The 13858-nt window shown below is 43.3% G+C and overlaps 1 protein-coding gene across 2 annotated transcripts in view; it reads right to left on the bottom strand.

The window, feature by feature from the left end:
* The window catches only part of LOC111956791 (anion exchange protein 2-like), a 62434-nt gene that overhangs the window by 23787 nt on the left and 24789 nt on the right, over nt 1-13858 (bottom strand). Inside the window, exons 3-8 of one of the 2 annotated variants that reach the window (XM_023977411.2) lie at nt 7660-7810; nt 7127-7374; nt 6790-6935; nt 5929-6218; nt 2839-2975; nt 2110-2193 (exon numbers count right to left, since the gene is read on the bottom strand). In XM_023977411.2, the coding sequence (XP_023833179.1) occupies nt 2110-2193; nt 2839-2975; nt 5929-6218; nt 6790-6935; nt 7127-7374; nt 7660-7810 (1056 nt within the window). The remainder of the gene's footprint in view (nt 1-2109; nt 2194-2838; nt 2976-5928; nt 6219-6789; nt 6936-7126; nt 7375-7659; nt 7811-13858) is intronic. The other variant, XM_023977412.2, reaches the window with a different exon arrangement.

Genomic DNA, 13858 nt, shown 5'->3' with positions numbered 1-13858 from the left:
GCCTCCACGTGCCTGTATGACCTCCCTACAACGCCTGGGCATGCTCCTGATGAGGTGGCGGATGGTCTCCTGAGGGATCTCCTCCCAGACCTGGACTAAAGCATCCGCCAACTCCTGGACAGTCTGTGGTGCAACGTGGCGTTGGTGGATGGAGCGAGACATGTTGTCCCAGATGTGCTCAATTGGATTCAGGTCTGGGGAACGGGCGGGCCAGTCCATAGCATCAATGCCTTCCTCTTGCAGGAACTGCTGACACACTCCAGCCACATGAGGTCTAGCATTGTCTTGCATTAGGAGGAACCCAGGGCCAACCCAGCATATAGTCTCACAAGGGGTCTGAGGATCTCATCTCGGTACCTAATGGCAGTCAGGCTACCTCTGGCGAGCCCATGGAGGGCTGTGCGGCCCCCCAAAGAAATGCTACCCCACACCATGACTGACCCACCGCCAAACCGGTCATGCTGGAGGATGTTGCAGGCAGCAGAACGTTCTCCGTGGCGTCTCCAGACTCTGTCACGTCTGTCACATGTGCTCAGTGTGAACCTGCTTTCATCTGTGAAGAGCACAGGGCGCCAGTGGCGAATTTGCCAATCTTGGTGTTCTCTGGCAAATGCCAAACGTCCTGCACGGTGTTGGGCTGTAAGCACAACCCCCACCTGTGGACGTCGGGCCCTCATACCACCCTCATGGAGTCTGTTTCTGACCGTTTGAGCAGACACATGCACATTTGTGGCCTGCTGGAGGTCATTTTGCAGGGCTCTGGCAGTGCTCCTCCTGCTCCTCCTTGCACAAAGGCGGAGGTAGCGGTCCTGCTGCTGGGTTGTTGCCCTCCTACGGCCTCCTCCACGTCTCCTGATGTACTGGCCTGTCTCCTGGTAGCGCCTCCATGCTCTGGACACTACGCTGACAGACACAGCAAACCTTCTTGCCACAGCTCGCATTGATGTGCCATCCTGGATGAGCTGCACTACCTGAGCCACTTGTGTGGGTTGTAGACTCCGTCTCATGCTACCACTAGAGTGAAAGCACCGCCAGCATTCAAAAGTGACATCAGCCAGGAAGCATAGGAACTGAGAAGTGGTCTGTGGTCACCACTTGCAGAACCACTCCTTTATTGGGGGTGTCCTGCTAATTGCCTATAATTTCCACCTGTTGTCTATTCCATTTGCACAACAGCATGTGAAATTTATTGTSAATCAGTGTTGCTTCCTAAGTGGACAGTTTGATTTCACAGAAGTGTGATTGACTTGGAGTTACATTGTGTTGTTTAAGTGTTCCCTTTATTTTTTTGAGCAGTGTATATTATATATATACTGTATATATATATCGCTTTTGCAACTCTGTGAAGTCCAGACAACTGCTTCCTGATTGTCCATTGGGCCAGGTGTGAATGTTTTGGAAGTCTTTTAACATATRCCAACCAGTTTGAAAACAATGGCCCATCAGCAGGCAATCACACATACCAAGTTGAGAGCCTGTGCGAAGGTCTGTGAGATGGTTTCTCAGTACTCCTTTTTACATAATACAGTAGCTTAACAGGAATGACAAATCGATATCAAATGAATTATCGATGTTTGTGCCCAACACTATTCTTTATAGTACACAGTAGTACTGATCTGAAACATCTAATCTAGAAACCACCTCATCTCGAATCCAACTTCGGATAGGAAAACAAAAAGAAGAATTTCTAACACCCCAGACACAACACACAGCAAACATTTGGGTGGAACACGGAGTCTTTCTGGAGACGAACTCCCAACTCATGTGTCTCAATAACCAAAATAAATGTAGTACATTGGACCATACTTATTAGTGTTTCTAGTGTTATTACTCTGAGACCAACAAGAAATCCAAAAGTTTCCACATCACAAACAAGTGGTGTATCAACCAGACTAAGCTCCCACGAACAACAATAACACGTTAAAAACAGGTGCATGAAGATATTATGGCAGCATCCAGCATGCATCAAGTGTCTACAAACACACCATGCTGTATAGGTGTGGTGTTAGAAAGTAAGTAACTGCAGTCCAAACCAATCTGAAGGCTAACACAGCAAATCCAAAGTTACCCGGGCTAAAACCAGGTTGTACTGGTTCAAAACGACCCTACCTTCTGGTGCCGTGCCATACGACCCATGAACTCCAAGCGAACCATTCTGTCCGAACGCGAGGTGGACCGATACTCAAGCACTGGCTGGGTGAGTGAGAAGCAGAGATACTGACAAATCTAATAGGGCAGGCTTACCTTACACACACACACTAACACACACTAACACACACACAGTTACTGGCTCAACAAGAGAGCGCATGTGAAATGGTCTGTCCATTGTTTAACGTTCACTCTATCACACGCGCGCGCGCACACACACACACACACACACACACACGCAGAAGAGAGTTATGTCTACCTAGCTACCCTAATACAACAAACTTAACTCCCTCGCTTACTTCCTAGAGCCCCTTGTGTCGTGTTACCTCTCCTCTTTTTCTTGTGGCATGTGAATGGCGTTCCTAAGTTCATTTTTAACGTTTCACCTTTCCCTGACTGACTTAAGTACCAAAGCAGGGAGTTATTGTACAGGTGAGACATTGACTTCTGAACCCAAACTCTCCATCATAAAAACAACTTGACATGTGCTACTCACGTCACTGCCTGCTACTTATAACCAGCAGTAACACTACTGGCCTACACCAGTGGGGGTCAAATGAAGTGTAATAGCATACAACAATGTTATGTAAGTCTACGATAGACCATTCCGGTGAAGTGGTAGCAAAACATGGAATTGGGCCAAAATCACTGCCCATTAAACTCATTATCCTCTTGTTCCATGGTACCCACCTCATGTGGGGTACGGTCCAACTTGCAGCAGTGGGCACTAGGCTCCTTGTGGTCCTTGCTGATGTGCACCACCTGACCCTTGTTGCTCTTCCTGACCAGGTGACGGTGCACCSCAGGCACATCCTCGAACCTGTGACCTAAGGAACATGGGGACAGGGAGAAAGAGAGACGGAAAGAGAAAAATAGAGAGAAAGTTATTTTCTGGTCCCAAACTGATTTTCTCCTTGTTGAGTCATCAGATCAGGTAAAGCCGTCTTTTTTCACGACAACATCAAAACATTTGGGAAAGACACCATATTTTGGTTTTCTGACCAGGATACAAACAGTTAAATATGTATTTTTGTGGTCACTGAAATTTTGTCTAAAATACCTCCTATTACATTCAAACCATGACGTCACAAAAGACTTCAGAATAACGTCATTGCAACTAGTTTTGCCACCTGCAGTGTACGGTGAGAACACACTCGGTGAGAACACACTCAGATTKCCACAGGAGTTCTTTTAACATACCCACAGGAGTACTTTTAAWAACATTTCACGATTGGCTTAGCAATAGGAAAGCTTTCCAGGGAATCATTGTGAGACTAAGGTTTTAAAACCCAAAGAAAACAAATTAACATTTGTCAAGACTAACACCCACCATCATCAACGAGCCAACATTTCTTCACTCACTTCACATAGCTCAAATAGAGGCTAATTCATGGCTCATGATCACATGAAGATAAAGGTTAGCAAACCGTTGATACACATTTTTAACATGTTGATCTGAATGACAAACTTGCATATTCTATTATAAGCAATATAATAATAATTATGTAATTGTATATGATGTCATGGATACTCACAAAGAAATTGCCTCTGACTCAAAGACAAGCGCAGTTGCAACGTTTTGACTTTCAAAACACAGAACCAAACCATGCTTCCAAAATGAATGATTGTTTTCCAAAGAATGACACATGGGCACGCGTCACACACACGCTCACAGACTTTTATCTGAACATGAAACAAACAATGGGAAACTGGAAAAGAACTCCGGTGGTGGGCAGCTATGGGCTCTTTGAAAATGTTCACATTCCAACGGTGCACACTGAGCATGTGGGATGGACGGCCTTGTTTTCTTGTACACAGAACAATAAATTCCGTATTAGGATCAGATTTAAGATAACAATTGCAAATTGACTGTGGAGAATGGGCTTTTTTTGTGTCTAAATATCAAGGTTTTGTAAGCTTTCCATAAGGGTAAGGACAATACAGATACAAAAACATGTCTTGGTCCAAAATCCAAAAACATTATTGAACAACATTCTTTCATTGTTTCTTCCTAGTGATGATTTCATTTGGATAGGTTATCCATGAAAGTTACTGACAAATACCCTATAGATTAACATGGCATTTTTGTGACATCATAGTACTGTAGAACTTCTATGACCACAGTGTTGTGATATAACTTCAGATTTTACTATGACCTCATTCTTGCATTCTTTCATATGGGAAGTCATTGAAATTATGCTGCTATGATGTCAAAGTAATATCAAAGGTATAGTCCCAGTCAGTACTAAATAGAAAGTTGCCGCCCAGCCCACCTGTGGGGAAAACAACCAATGGTTACATTGGTTACCRCATTGGCTCTCAGCAAAAAACTTTTTCAAACGCAATGTTCTTGTCCTCTGCTTGTTTTAGTCAATTACCAAACTACATTTAAGTAAAGTACATGTCTAAAGATTACTTTTCAACATTCCCTGATTACAACCGTTCTCACTACTTAGAAAAACATAATATTGTAGGGCTTCCCTCATGCCCCTTTTCATGATGGCGCTACATTAGCCACATGAGTAAATGCTAGCTAGCTACCAACCAGAACATTAAGCTAGTCAAGACCAACAACACGAACAAACAGACTATACAGCTACAAATAGTGAGTGTACAAAACAGACAATACTAAACAAGTTGTCCTGTGATGAAATGGTTTCCACACACATAGCTACGGGTAGCCTACATGGACACTGGGTCCCCACAATTTCCCACTCTCCCACGCTGAATAGCCTGAAGCCACAGGGCTCTCCTTGCAGGCTCTATTTCCCTATGTGGGAGCATAGCGAACCGGAGGTCGGGATTTTTGACCTGGTAACATTTACATTTAACAACACAGCAGCTTCTAGATATGTTTTATTATTCTGTATTACAAAAAAATGAAGACGAAGTTGGCTCTTTCCCAATTGGGGTCAATGGGAAAGAATGTTTGTTCATTTCTTATGAAATGAGTATTCCCTTGTGTAGTCATCAAAATGCTGCAATGATGTCACAGTAATATCAAAGTTAATCCCAGGTAAAGTCATAGAAATAATGCTACAATGATGTCACAGTAATATCAAAATTTAAATCCGGTAAAGTCATAGAAATAATGCTACATGATGTCACGGTAATATCAAAGTTAATCTCCTGTGTAGGCCTGGAAATTCTGCAATGATGTCACAGTAATATCAAAGTTCATCCTCTGTGAAGTCATGGAAATAATGCTGCAATGATGTCACAGTAATATCAAAGTTCATCCTCTGTGAAGTCATGGAAATAATGCTGCAATGATGTCACAGTAATATCAAAGTTCATCCTCTGTGAAGTCATGGAAAAATGCTGCAATGATGTCACAGTAATATCAAAGTTAATCCTCTGTGAAGTCATGGAAAAAATTCTGCAATGATGTCCAAGTAATATATACATTTAGTCTCCTGTAAAGTCATTAAAAAGTTGCTGCAATGATGTCATAGTAATACTAAAATGAATCCCCTGTAATTGAAAACATGCTGAAAACAGTTTAGTCATGACATGCTTCTATTATGTCACATTAAAATGTGAATCAGCCCCCTGTGTCATGGAAATGCAATTATTTCATTCTAAAAATTACATGATGTAATTCTATGCTCCAAAAATCYTACCCCTCTGAGTATAGTTCCTGTAAAATGTTCTTCTTTCCAGATAGTTGTTCCCTGCCACGTGGTACTGCTTGATCTTTGGGGTTCTAGGTCGGAAAAATTATATTTATTGATTGATTGATTTGTAGACTGACTGACTGACTCATTGATTAGAACTCACTCTTGATGCCATCCAGGTCGGCGGACCCCAGCATCTGGGCCTCGCTGTCGTCGGTGGCCTGGTGGCGCTCCTGCTGCCCGCCCGTCATGTTGCCCGAGCGCCGGCGCTCCTGCAGGTCGTAGCTGCGGCTGCCAGGGGGCGGTGTCCTGGAGGAGGAAGAGGAGGTGGAGGAGGAGGGAGGCGTGGAGCCCCGTGTGGAGAGGTTGTGGGACTCCCGGGAGGGGCCGGAGGATAGGCCATTCCTCCCTTTGTTGGGGGCCAACACTGAGCCCACTGGCTCACTGGGACAACTATAATGACGTACAAGTAATTAGACAGACGGATGGACAGGCAGGCAGACAGATAAAGTACTGTGACTGTGTGTTTCTCTGTGCACACACTTAACTCTATGCATGTGTTTGCAAATGTGTGTAAATTGCTTTATCAGTTTGTGTGTGTGTCACAGGAGGTTAGTGGCACCTTAATTGGGGAGGACAAGCTCGTGGTAGTGGCTGGAGCGGAATAGATGAAATGGGATCAAATACATCAAGCACATGGTCTCTATGGGGTGTGTGTGTGTGTGTGTGTGTGTGTGTGTGTGTGTGTGTGTGTGTGTGTGTGTGTGTGTGTGTGTGTGTGTGTGTGTGTGTGTGTGTGTGTGTGTGTGTGTGTGTGTGTGTGTGTGTGTGTGTGTGTGTGTGTGTGTGTGTGTGTGTGCTGTCTCTTATACACATCTAGATGTGTATAAGAGACAGGTGTGTGTGTGTGTGTGTGTGTGTGTGTGTGTGTGTGTGTGTGTGTGTGTGTGTGTGTGTGTGTTGGTATGTCAGTCTGTCCATGTGTTTATGTGTATGTGTGTTTGTGTGCATCTTTCTCACTTACTCCGTGGGTGTGGCATCCTCTGGCAGGTTGGAACCCAGGGCAGTCTCAGGTACGATGGTGAGGCGTCTGGGAAGGGTGGCACTGCCAGCCTTGCTGTGCGTGGGGGCAGGAGTGACACTGGCAGGGTCATCCTCAGACACGAAGAACTACAGAGAGGAAAGATTGGGGTCAATGAGGAAGAGGCCTACCTAATCAAAAAGAAAGTAGCTGGGTGTGTGTGTACAGTATGTACTATATGTATGCGTGTATACTATAAAACTAATATACTAGAACAAATACAGTGTATACTATAAACCACTATAATATAATGTAAACCATTATAAGCTTGCAACTCTACCTGCACACCCTCGTTGTGTGTGTCCGTGTCTGTATCAGGTGTGGGGGTGGTGGTCTGCCCCCCCTCTCCATCGTTCTGGCTGTAGGACTCGTCTGCCTCCTCTTCTTCCTCGTCCTCCTCTATGTTGGGTGCTCCGCCAGTCCCGGATCCTCTCCTCCATCCCGCTTCCTTCTTCTTGCTCTTCTTCCTCCTTTCTGGGGGTAGTTTGGACAGCGGGTGGTGGATGTGGTGGGAGGAGTGGCGGTGGTCTGCAGACAGGAGAAATAAACCGCGTTTGGTCAAGTCGTCATTTGGTGACACACTTCCTTGTCTGCATTGAGATGATATTTGTTGAGCAGCGTTGTCTGTCTTTTAACGGGCATCAAAAGCTGATGAAAGATACATTTTTGATGGACAGGCACGGCCCATACTCAATACTACTTCCAACCAGAATGTGATGTCAAGCTGTACACGGTAACTGATACTCTTTCTATGGTACATAAAACAGTGATTTAATAGATATGAAGGTTAACAAGTAAACATTGGTGGCTRACACTCAAAGTCTTCCTCGTTGTAGGCACGGTGTTTCTCTGGGGGTCCACGGGCCGGTGGGTGGAGAATCTGCTGGAAGAGCTGCACCCCCAGGGTCTTGTTCAGGTCCTGCTCTTCATCATCATCTTCACTCCGCCTAGAAGGGGCCGGTGGCTTGACCGGGGAGGGTGGGTGGTCGATGGGTGGTTCGAGGTTAGTGATTATTTCATCATAGTCATGGATTCATATTTACATAAGATTTGATGTTTTTTGTGTATTGCCCTATGACAAACAATGTTAGTATACAACAAGTTATTGCTCACGTATACCCTTTAATCATATATAATTGGAAAGCTTAGCCTAGATTTACAGCTATCAATCAGACACATTTCTGGAATGTTTAGGTCAACAGAACCTTGACATTTGACCTCTAGGGTACATATCAGAATTACCTGTATAAATTGCTTTAAAAAGTCAACCCTGATACGTTTTAATCTTTGTTTGACAAGTGGTTCTGAAAGGTCATGAAATTAACTTTCAAATGATATATAATAAAACCAACTTAGAAAGCACCAGCTATAACTATTGTTTAAAAATAGCCCTTATCGTGCCATTGATATCAAAATGTTGGAAGCTTAGCTATAGAATTTCATGTAGTGGGGCACCTATGTTTTTGGATTGTAACTTTGGTGATAGAGGCACTGCATTTCACACACAACACGGTTTTAAAGATGTTTGAGAGATACAGCTCAATGGCATCTTATTGGATTAACTCTGCATTACCATACCTGTATGAAATATAATTGTAGTATGCCCAATAATATCTTAAAATGTTCACAGTGATGTAGAATACACAACCAAAGGCGCCAGGTGTGCCAGATATGTAAAGATGACAAATGATTCACACAATTGTGGTAAGAATGTGCCAAAAAGCTGTCTGATTCAATCATTTCTGAATATGTTTCAAGCCTTAATTACAATACTTCATCTTCAAACATGTAAAATGGATTTACAGCGCCTTCAGAAATTATTCATACCACTTGACTTATTCCACATTTTGTTGTGATTCAGCCTGATTTCAAAATTGATTAAATATTAATATTTTTTTTACCGATCTACACACACTGATTTGATTCCAGGCTTTATCACAACCGGCCGTGATTGGGAGTCGCAGAATTCGCACAATCGGCGGCGCACAATTGGCCCAGCGCTGTCCGTTTTAGGGTTTGGCTGGGGTAGGCCGTCATTGTAAATAAGAATMTGTTCTTAACTGACTTGCCTAGTTAAATAAAGATTACATTTAAAAAWMMWAAATGGATTACCATAGGCAACACTAGAGGGAGACATGGCCACAGGTAAATGCCAGGTGYCTGACATTTACCAGTCACCAGATACATTTAGACAAAGGCTTAAAAAAACACTGTATACTACATTCATTTAAAAAATGTCCTAACCAATTACAGTTTAAAAGTCTGTTTGGTTGTGAAAAAGTCAGATGGCAGTGCTAAAATCTTTGTCTATTTGTCCTTGCATTAATGATGGACAGTTGGCTCTGGTTGTGGAGGATTCTGCCAGTGCTGTRTCCCCTTCTCTGTGGTAGGATATCATGTAGATGGTGGTCAGGTTGGTGCATGTCAGTGACCAATCTTCTGCTTGCTCTATCCGTGAATGTTAGTGGTGGAAGGGTCAGTGGGATGTCTCTGTTTTTTGTTATTATCTTGCTTGCCTTTTTCTGAACCCTATCCATTTTTTGAGAAGCAGATTCTTAGTTCGACAGACTTCTTCCCATTAAGAAGCATGTTGTTCTCTGTCGTCCATTCCTCCAGTTGCTTAGCCTCCTCTTCCATTTTCAATGTTTGCTAGCCTTAAAGCACAGGACAGGCCAATGTCCAGTGTATCCTCAGAGATGACTCTCTCCGAGTGGACATGTGAAGCAGGAAGAGGTAAGACGAGACYACCCCAACCTCTGGGACCCCAGATGTTACCTCTGGCCATGAGCTGTACATTCCATTTGCTATCACCCTCTGTGTTCTCCCTGTTGTACAGCTGTGAAACCAGGTGAGTAACATTGGACACAGACACACTTTGTGGACACACGGGCCTTGAGTCAAGAGGCCTGGCTTGGGAGTCTTCTTCCTTCACACTGAGACCAAGACACTGACATTGTTGCTTTGAATCAAGATGTTTCTCTGCTCTATCTTGACTTGTTTATTGTAAGAAGCCTTTGACATGTCCGCCAGCAGAACCAGGACCATTATGGCTTGCTTTGAGTCTGTCTCTGTAAGCCAGGTGTGTGAGGCTCTGACCAGCACATTTGTTGTGCTGTGTTTAGGCAAGTATGCATGCTGTTTTCTTTTGCATTCTTCAAGATCAACTGGTATGAGCTTCCTGGCAATGATCCTTTCCTGGACTTTGCCTAGACAGGATGTCAGAGAGATTGGTCTCCAATCATTTTTCTGTCCAGGACTGGAGACCTTAGGAATGGGGCAGATGTTAGCGGTCTTCCACTCTGTAGGTACAGAGCCCAGTTGATAGGAAGTGTTAACAAAGTGAGTGACCACTGGCGCTAGAACTTCTGAAAATTCCTTGAGTAACCATCTGGACCACATGCTTTCTTAGGACTGAGTCTTGAAAGAGCTTGTTTCATTTGTCCAATGTTGCATGGTTCTCCTTCCCCAACAGGCCTAGGAAGAGGAAAAACAGTGAAGGATGTATTTCCTGTCCACGCTTCAGCAAATACGTTTTTCAAGACCTCAGCAACATTGTTATTTTCCACATCGCCAATCTGTATCATCCCTCTAAATGATTTTTAACAACCAAGCTCTTTATTGAGGAAGTACCACCACTCGTTTGGGTTCTTTTTAAGGGCTTGAATTTAATTTGTGTAGTAGTTTTTCTTCATTGCCCCTCGGATAAGCTTTTGAACAGCGTTTCTCGCTTTTTTCTATTTCTCAGTTTCCCCCCATCTGTCAAATATTTTTTGCCATATCTTGATGGACACTTTTAGTTGTTCCGTCATCCATGGCTTGTCCCGGGCTGTTTTTATTTTTTATTTTGAATGGGCATACACACATCAAGGGCCATTTGTATGTTGGTGTTAAAAATCTATAACTTTTCATCCATCTTCTCCTCATTGTAGACAGCTAACCAGTCAGTGATGGCCAGACACCAGGCTAGGGCCTCCTTTCTCTCAAACAACCTGTAGCCCTACTCTGTATTATATTTGTTTCCCATGTTTAGGTACACTGGTGGGAGTGAGTTGCACTGGTACACTGGTGGCCACTTGAACCCAGCGGGGCCAACACAGTAGGGGTGCTGATCAGATCAATCATGGAGTCTCCACGGGTCTTATTTTTGACAACCTGTTTCAGATTGGGCTGGGAGTTAAGGGTTAGGGTTAGGGCCTTGGTAGGTAGATGATTGAAATCCCCACATAAGACAATATCTACTTCAGGTCATTTCAGATTCAGAGTTAATGGTGTTAATAGCTTGCTGTTGCAGTTTATTCTCAATAAGCCCATGGAGGATGGTAAAGTGTTCCAACAACAATTGTTGGAATTGATCTAGGAACTAGCTCTGGGCGCAACTGGATTCTGAAACACTCAAACTCATCTCTTTCAAGGTCAGTGCGTATCTTAACCTGGAGACTATCATCCACAGATATGGCCACTCCTCCTCCTTCCATATTTAGGCTAGGATTTCTGACCTGCATGAACACCTGAAAACCCTCTATGTTTAGGGACTTATATGGAATGTTGTCATGTGCCCATGTTTCCGTTGCAGAACCAATTTCAGCCCTGGATGATATGAGTAAAAGTTCAAACTCATCCACTTTGTTCAGCAGAGATCTGGAATTGCAAGTTAAGGTATTTGGCGGACATTGGGAAGCTTTTGCATCTTCTGCTTTCTTTATTACAGGGAAAACTCTGTTGCTTGGTACTTCTACATGACTGACAATTGCTCACGTATACCCTTTAATCATATATAATTGGAGCTTAGCCTAAGATTTACGTATCAATCAGACACATTTCTGGAATGTTTAGGTCAACAGAACCTTGACATTTGACCTCTAGGGTACATATCAGAATTACCTGTATAAATTGCTTTAAAAAGTCAACCCTGATACGTTTTAATCTTTGTTTGACAAGTGGTTCTGAAAGGTCATGAAATTAACTTTCAAATGATATATAATAAAACCAACTTAGAAAGCACCAGCTATAACTATTGTTTAAAAATAGCCCTTATCGTGCCATTGATATCAAAATGTTGGAAGCTTAGCTATAGAATTTCATGTAGTGGGGCACCTATGTTTTTGGATTGTAACTTTGGTGATAGAGGCACGCATTTTCACCACAACACGGTTTTAAAGATGTTTGAGAGATACAGCTCAATGGCATCTTATTGGATTAACTCTGCATTACCATACCTGTATGAAATATAATTGTAGTATGCCCAATAATATCTTAAAATGTTCACAGTGATGTAGAATACACAACCAAAGGCGCCAGGTGTGCCAGATATGTAAAGATGACAAATGATTCACACAATTGTGGTAAGAATGTGCCAAAAAGCTGTCTGATTCAATCATTTCTGAATATGTTTCAAGCCTTAATTACAATACTTCATCTTCAAACATGTAAAATGGATTTACAGCGCCTTCAGAAATTATTCATACCACTTGACTTATTCCACATTTTGTTGTGATTCAGCCTGATTTCAAAATTGATTAAATATTAATATTTTTTTACCGATCTACACACACTGATTGATTCCAGGCTTTATCACAACCGGCCGTGATTGGGAGTCGCAGAATTCGCACAATCGGCGGCGCACAATTGCCCAGCGCTGTCCGTTTTAGGGTTTGGCTGGGGTAGCGCGTCATTGTAAATAAGAATTGTTCTTAACTGACTTGCCTAGTTAAATAAAGATCCTTTAAAAAATGTAAAATGGATTACCATAGGCAACACTAGAGGGAGACATGGCCACAGGTAAATGCCAGGTGCTGACATTTACCAGTCACCAGATACATTTAGACAAAGGCTTAAAAAACACTGTATACTACATTCATTTAAAAAATGTCCTAACCAATTACAGTTTAAAAGTCTGTTTGGTTGTGAAAAAGTCAGATGGCAGTGCTAAAATCTTTGTCTATTTGTCCTTGCATTAATGATGGACAGTTGGCTCTGGTTGTGGAGGATTCTGCAGTGCTGTTCCCCTTCTCTGTGGTAGGAATCATGTAGATGGTGGTCAGGTTGGTGCATGTCAGTGACCAATCTTCTGCTTGCTCTATCTGTGAATGTTAGTGGTGGAAGGGTCAGTGGGATGTCTCTGTTTTTTGTTATTATCTTGCTTACCTTTTTTGTACCCTATCCAGTGCAGCTTGCAGCTTCTTTGTGCAGTCCACCAGCAACACACTGGCATACTCCAGGCATGGTCGGATCAGAGTGCTGTAGATGTAATCAGCGGGAAAGACGTTTCTTGCCATTACAGTAAGGAAGTGGAAACGCCTTGAAGCCTTTTTCACTGCCTGGTCAATGTGTTGGTTCCCACTAAGTTGGTTGTCCAAGTGGAAGCCAAGTTATTTTGTGCTTGTAGAACTGGAACAGCCTGTCCACCCAGTATTAGGAGCCGGTTGCGGAGGATTTTTTGAGAAGCAGATTCTTATTCGACAACTTCTTCCCATTAAGAAGCAGTTTGTTCTCTGTCGTCCATTCCTCCAGTTGCTTAGCCTCCTCTTCCATTTTCAATGTTTGCTAGCCTTAAACACATCACAGGCCAATGTCGTTGGCATAGCCAGTGTCCAGTGTATCCTCAGAGATGACTCTCTCCGAGTGGACATGTGAAGCAGGAAGAGTAAGACGAGACAACCCCAACCTCTGGGACCCCAGATTTTACCTCTGGCCATGAGCTACATTCCATTGCTATCACCCTCTGTGTTCTCCCTGTTGTACAGCTGTGAAACCAGGTGAGTAACATTGGACACAGACACAGACACACTTGTGGACACACGGGCCTTGAGTCAAGAGGCCTGGCTTGGGAGTATTCTTCCTTCACACTGAGACCAAGACACTGACATTGTTGCTTTGAATCAAGATGTTTCTCTGCTCTATCTTGACTTGTTTATTGTAAGAAGCCTTTGACATGTCCGCCAGCAGAACCAGGACCATTATGGCTTGCTTTGAGTCTGTCTCTGTAAGCCAGGTGTGTGAGGCTCTTGCAAGA

The sequence above is a fragment of the Salvelinus sp. IW2-2015 genome, linkage group LG32 (genome assembly GCF_002910315.2).
Source record: "Salvelinus sp. IW2-2015 linkage group LG32, ASM291031v2, whole genome shotgun sequence".
NCBI classification, from domain to species: Eukaryota; Metazoa; Chordata; class Actinopteri; order Salmoniformes; family Salmonidae; genus Salvelinus; species Salvelinus sp. IW2-2015.
Note: the sequence above shows the minus strand (reverse complement) of the source record. Positions and strands in the feature narration are given on the sequence as shown.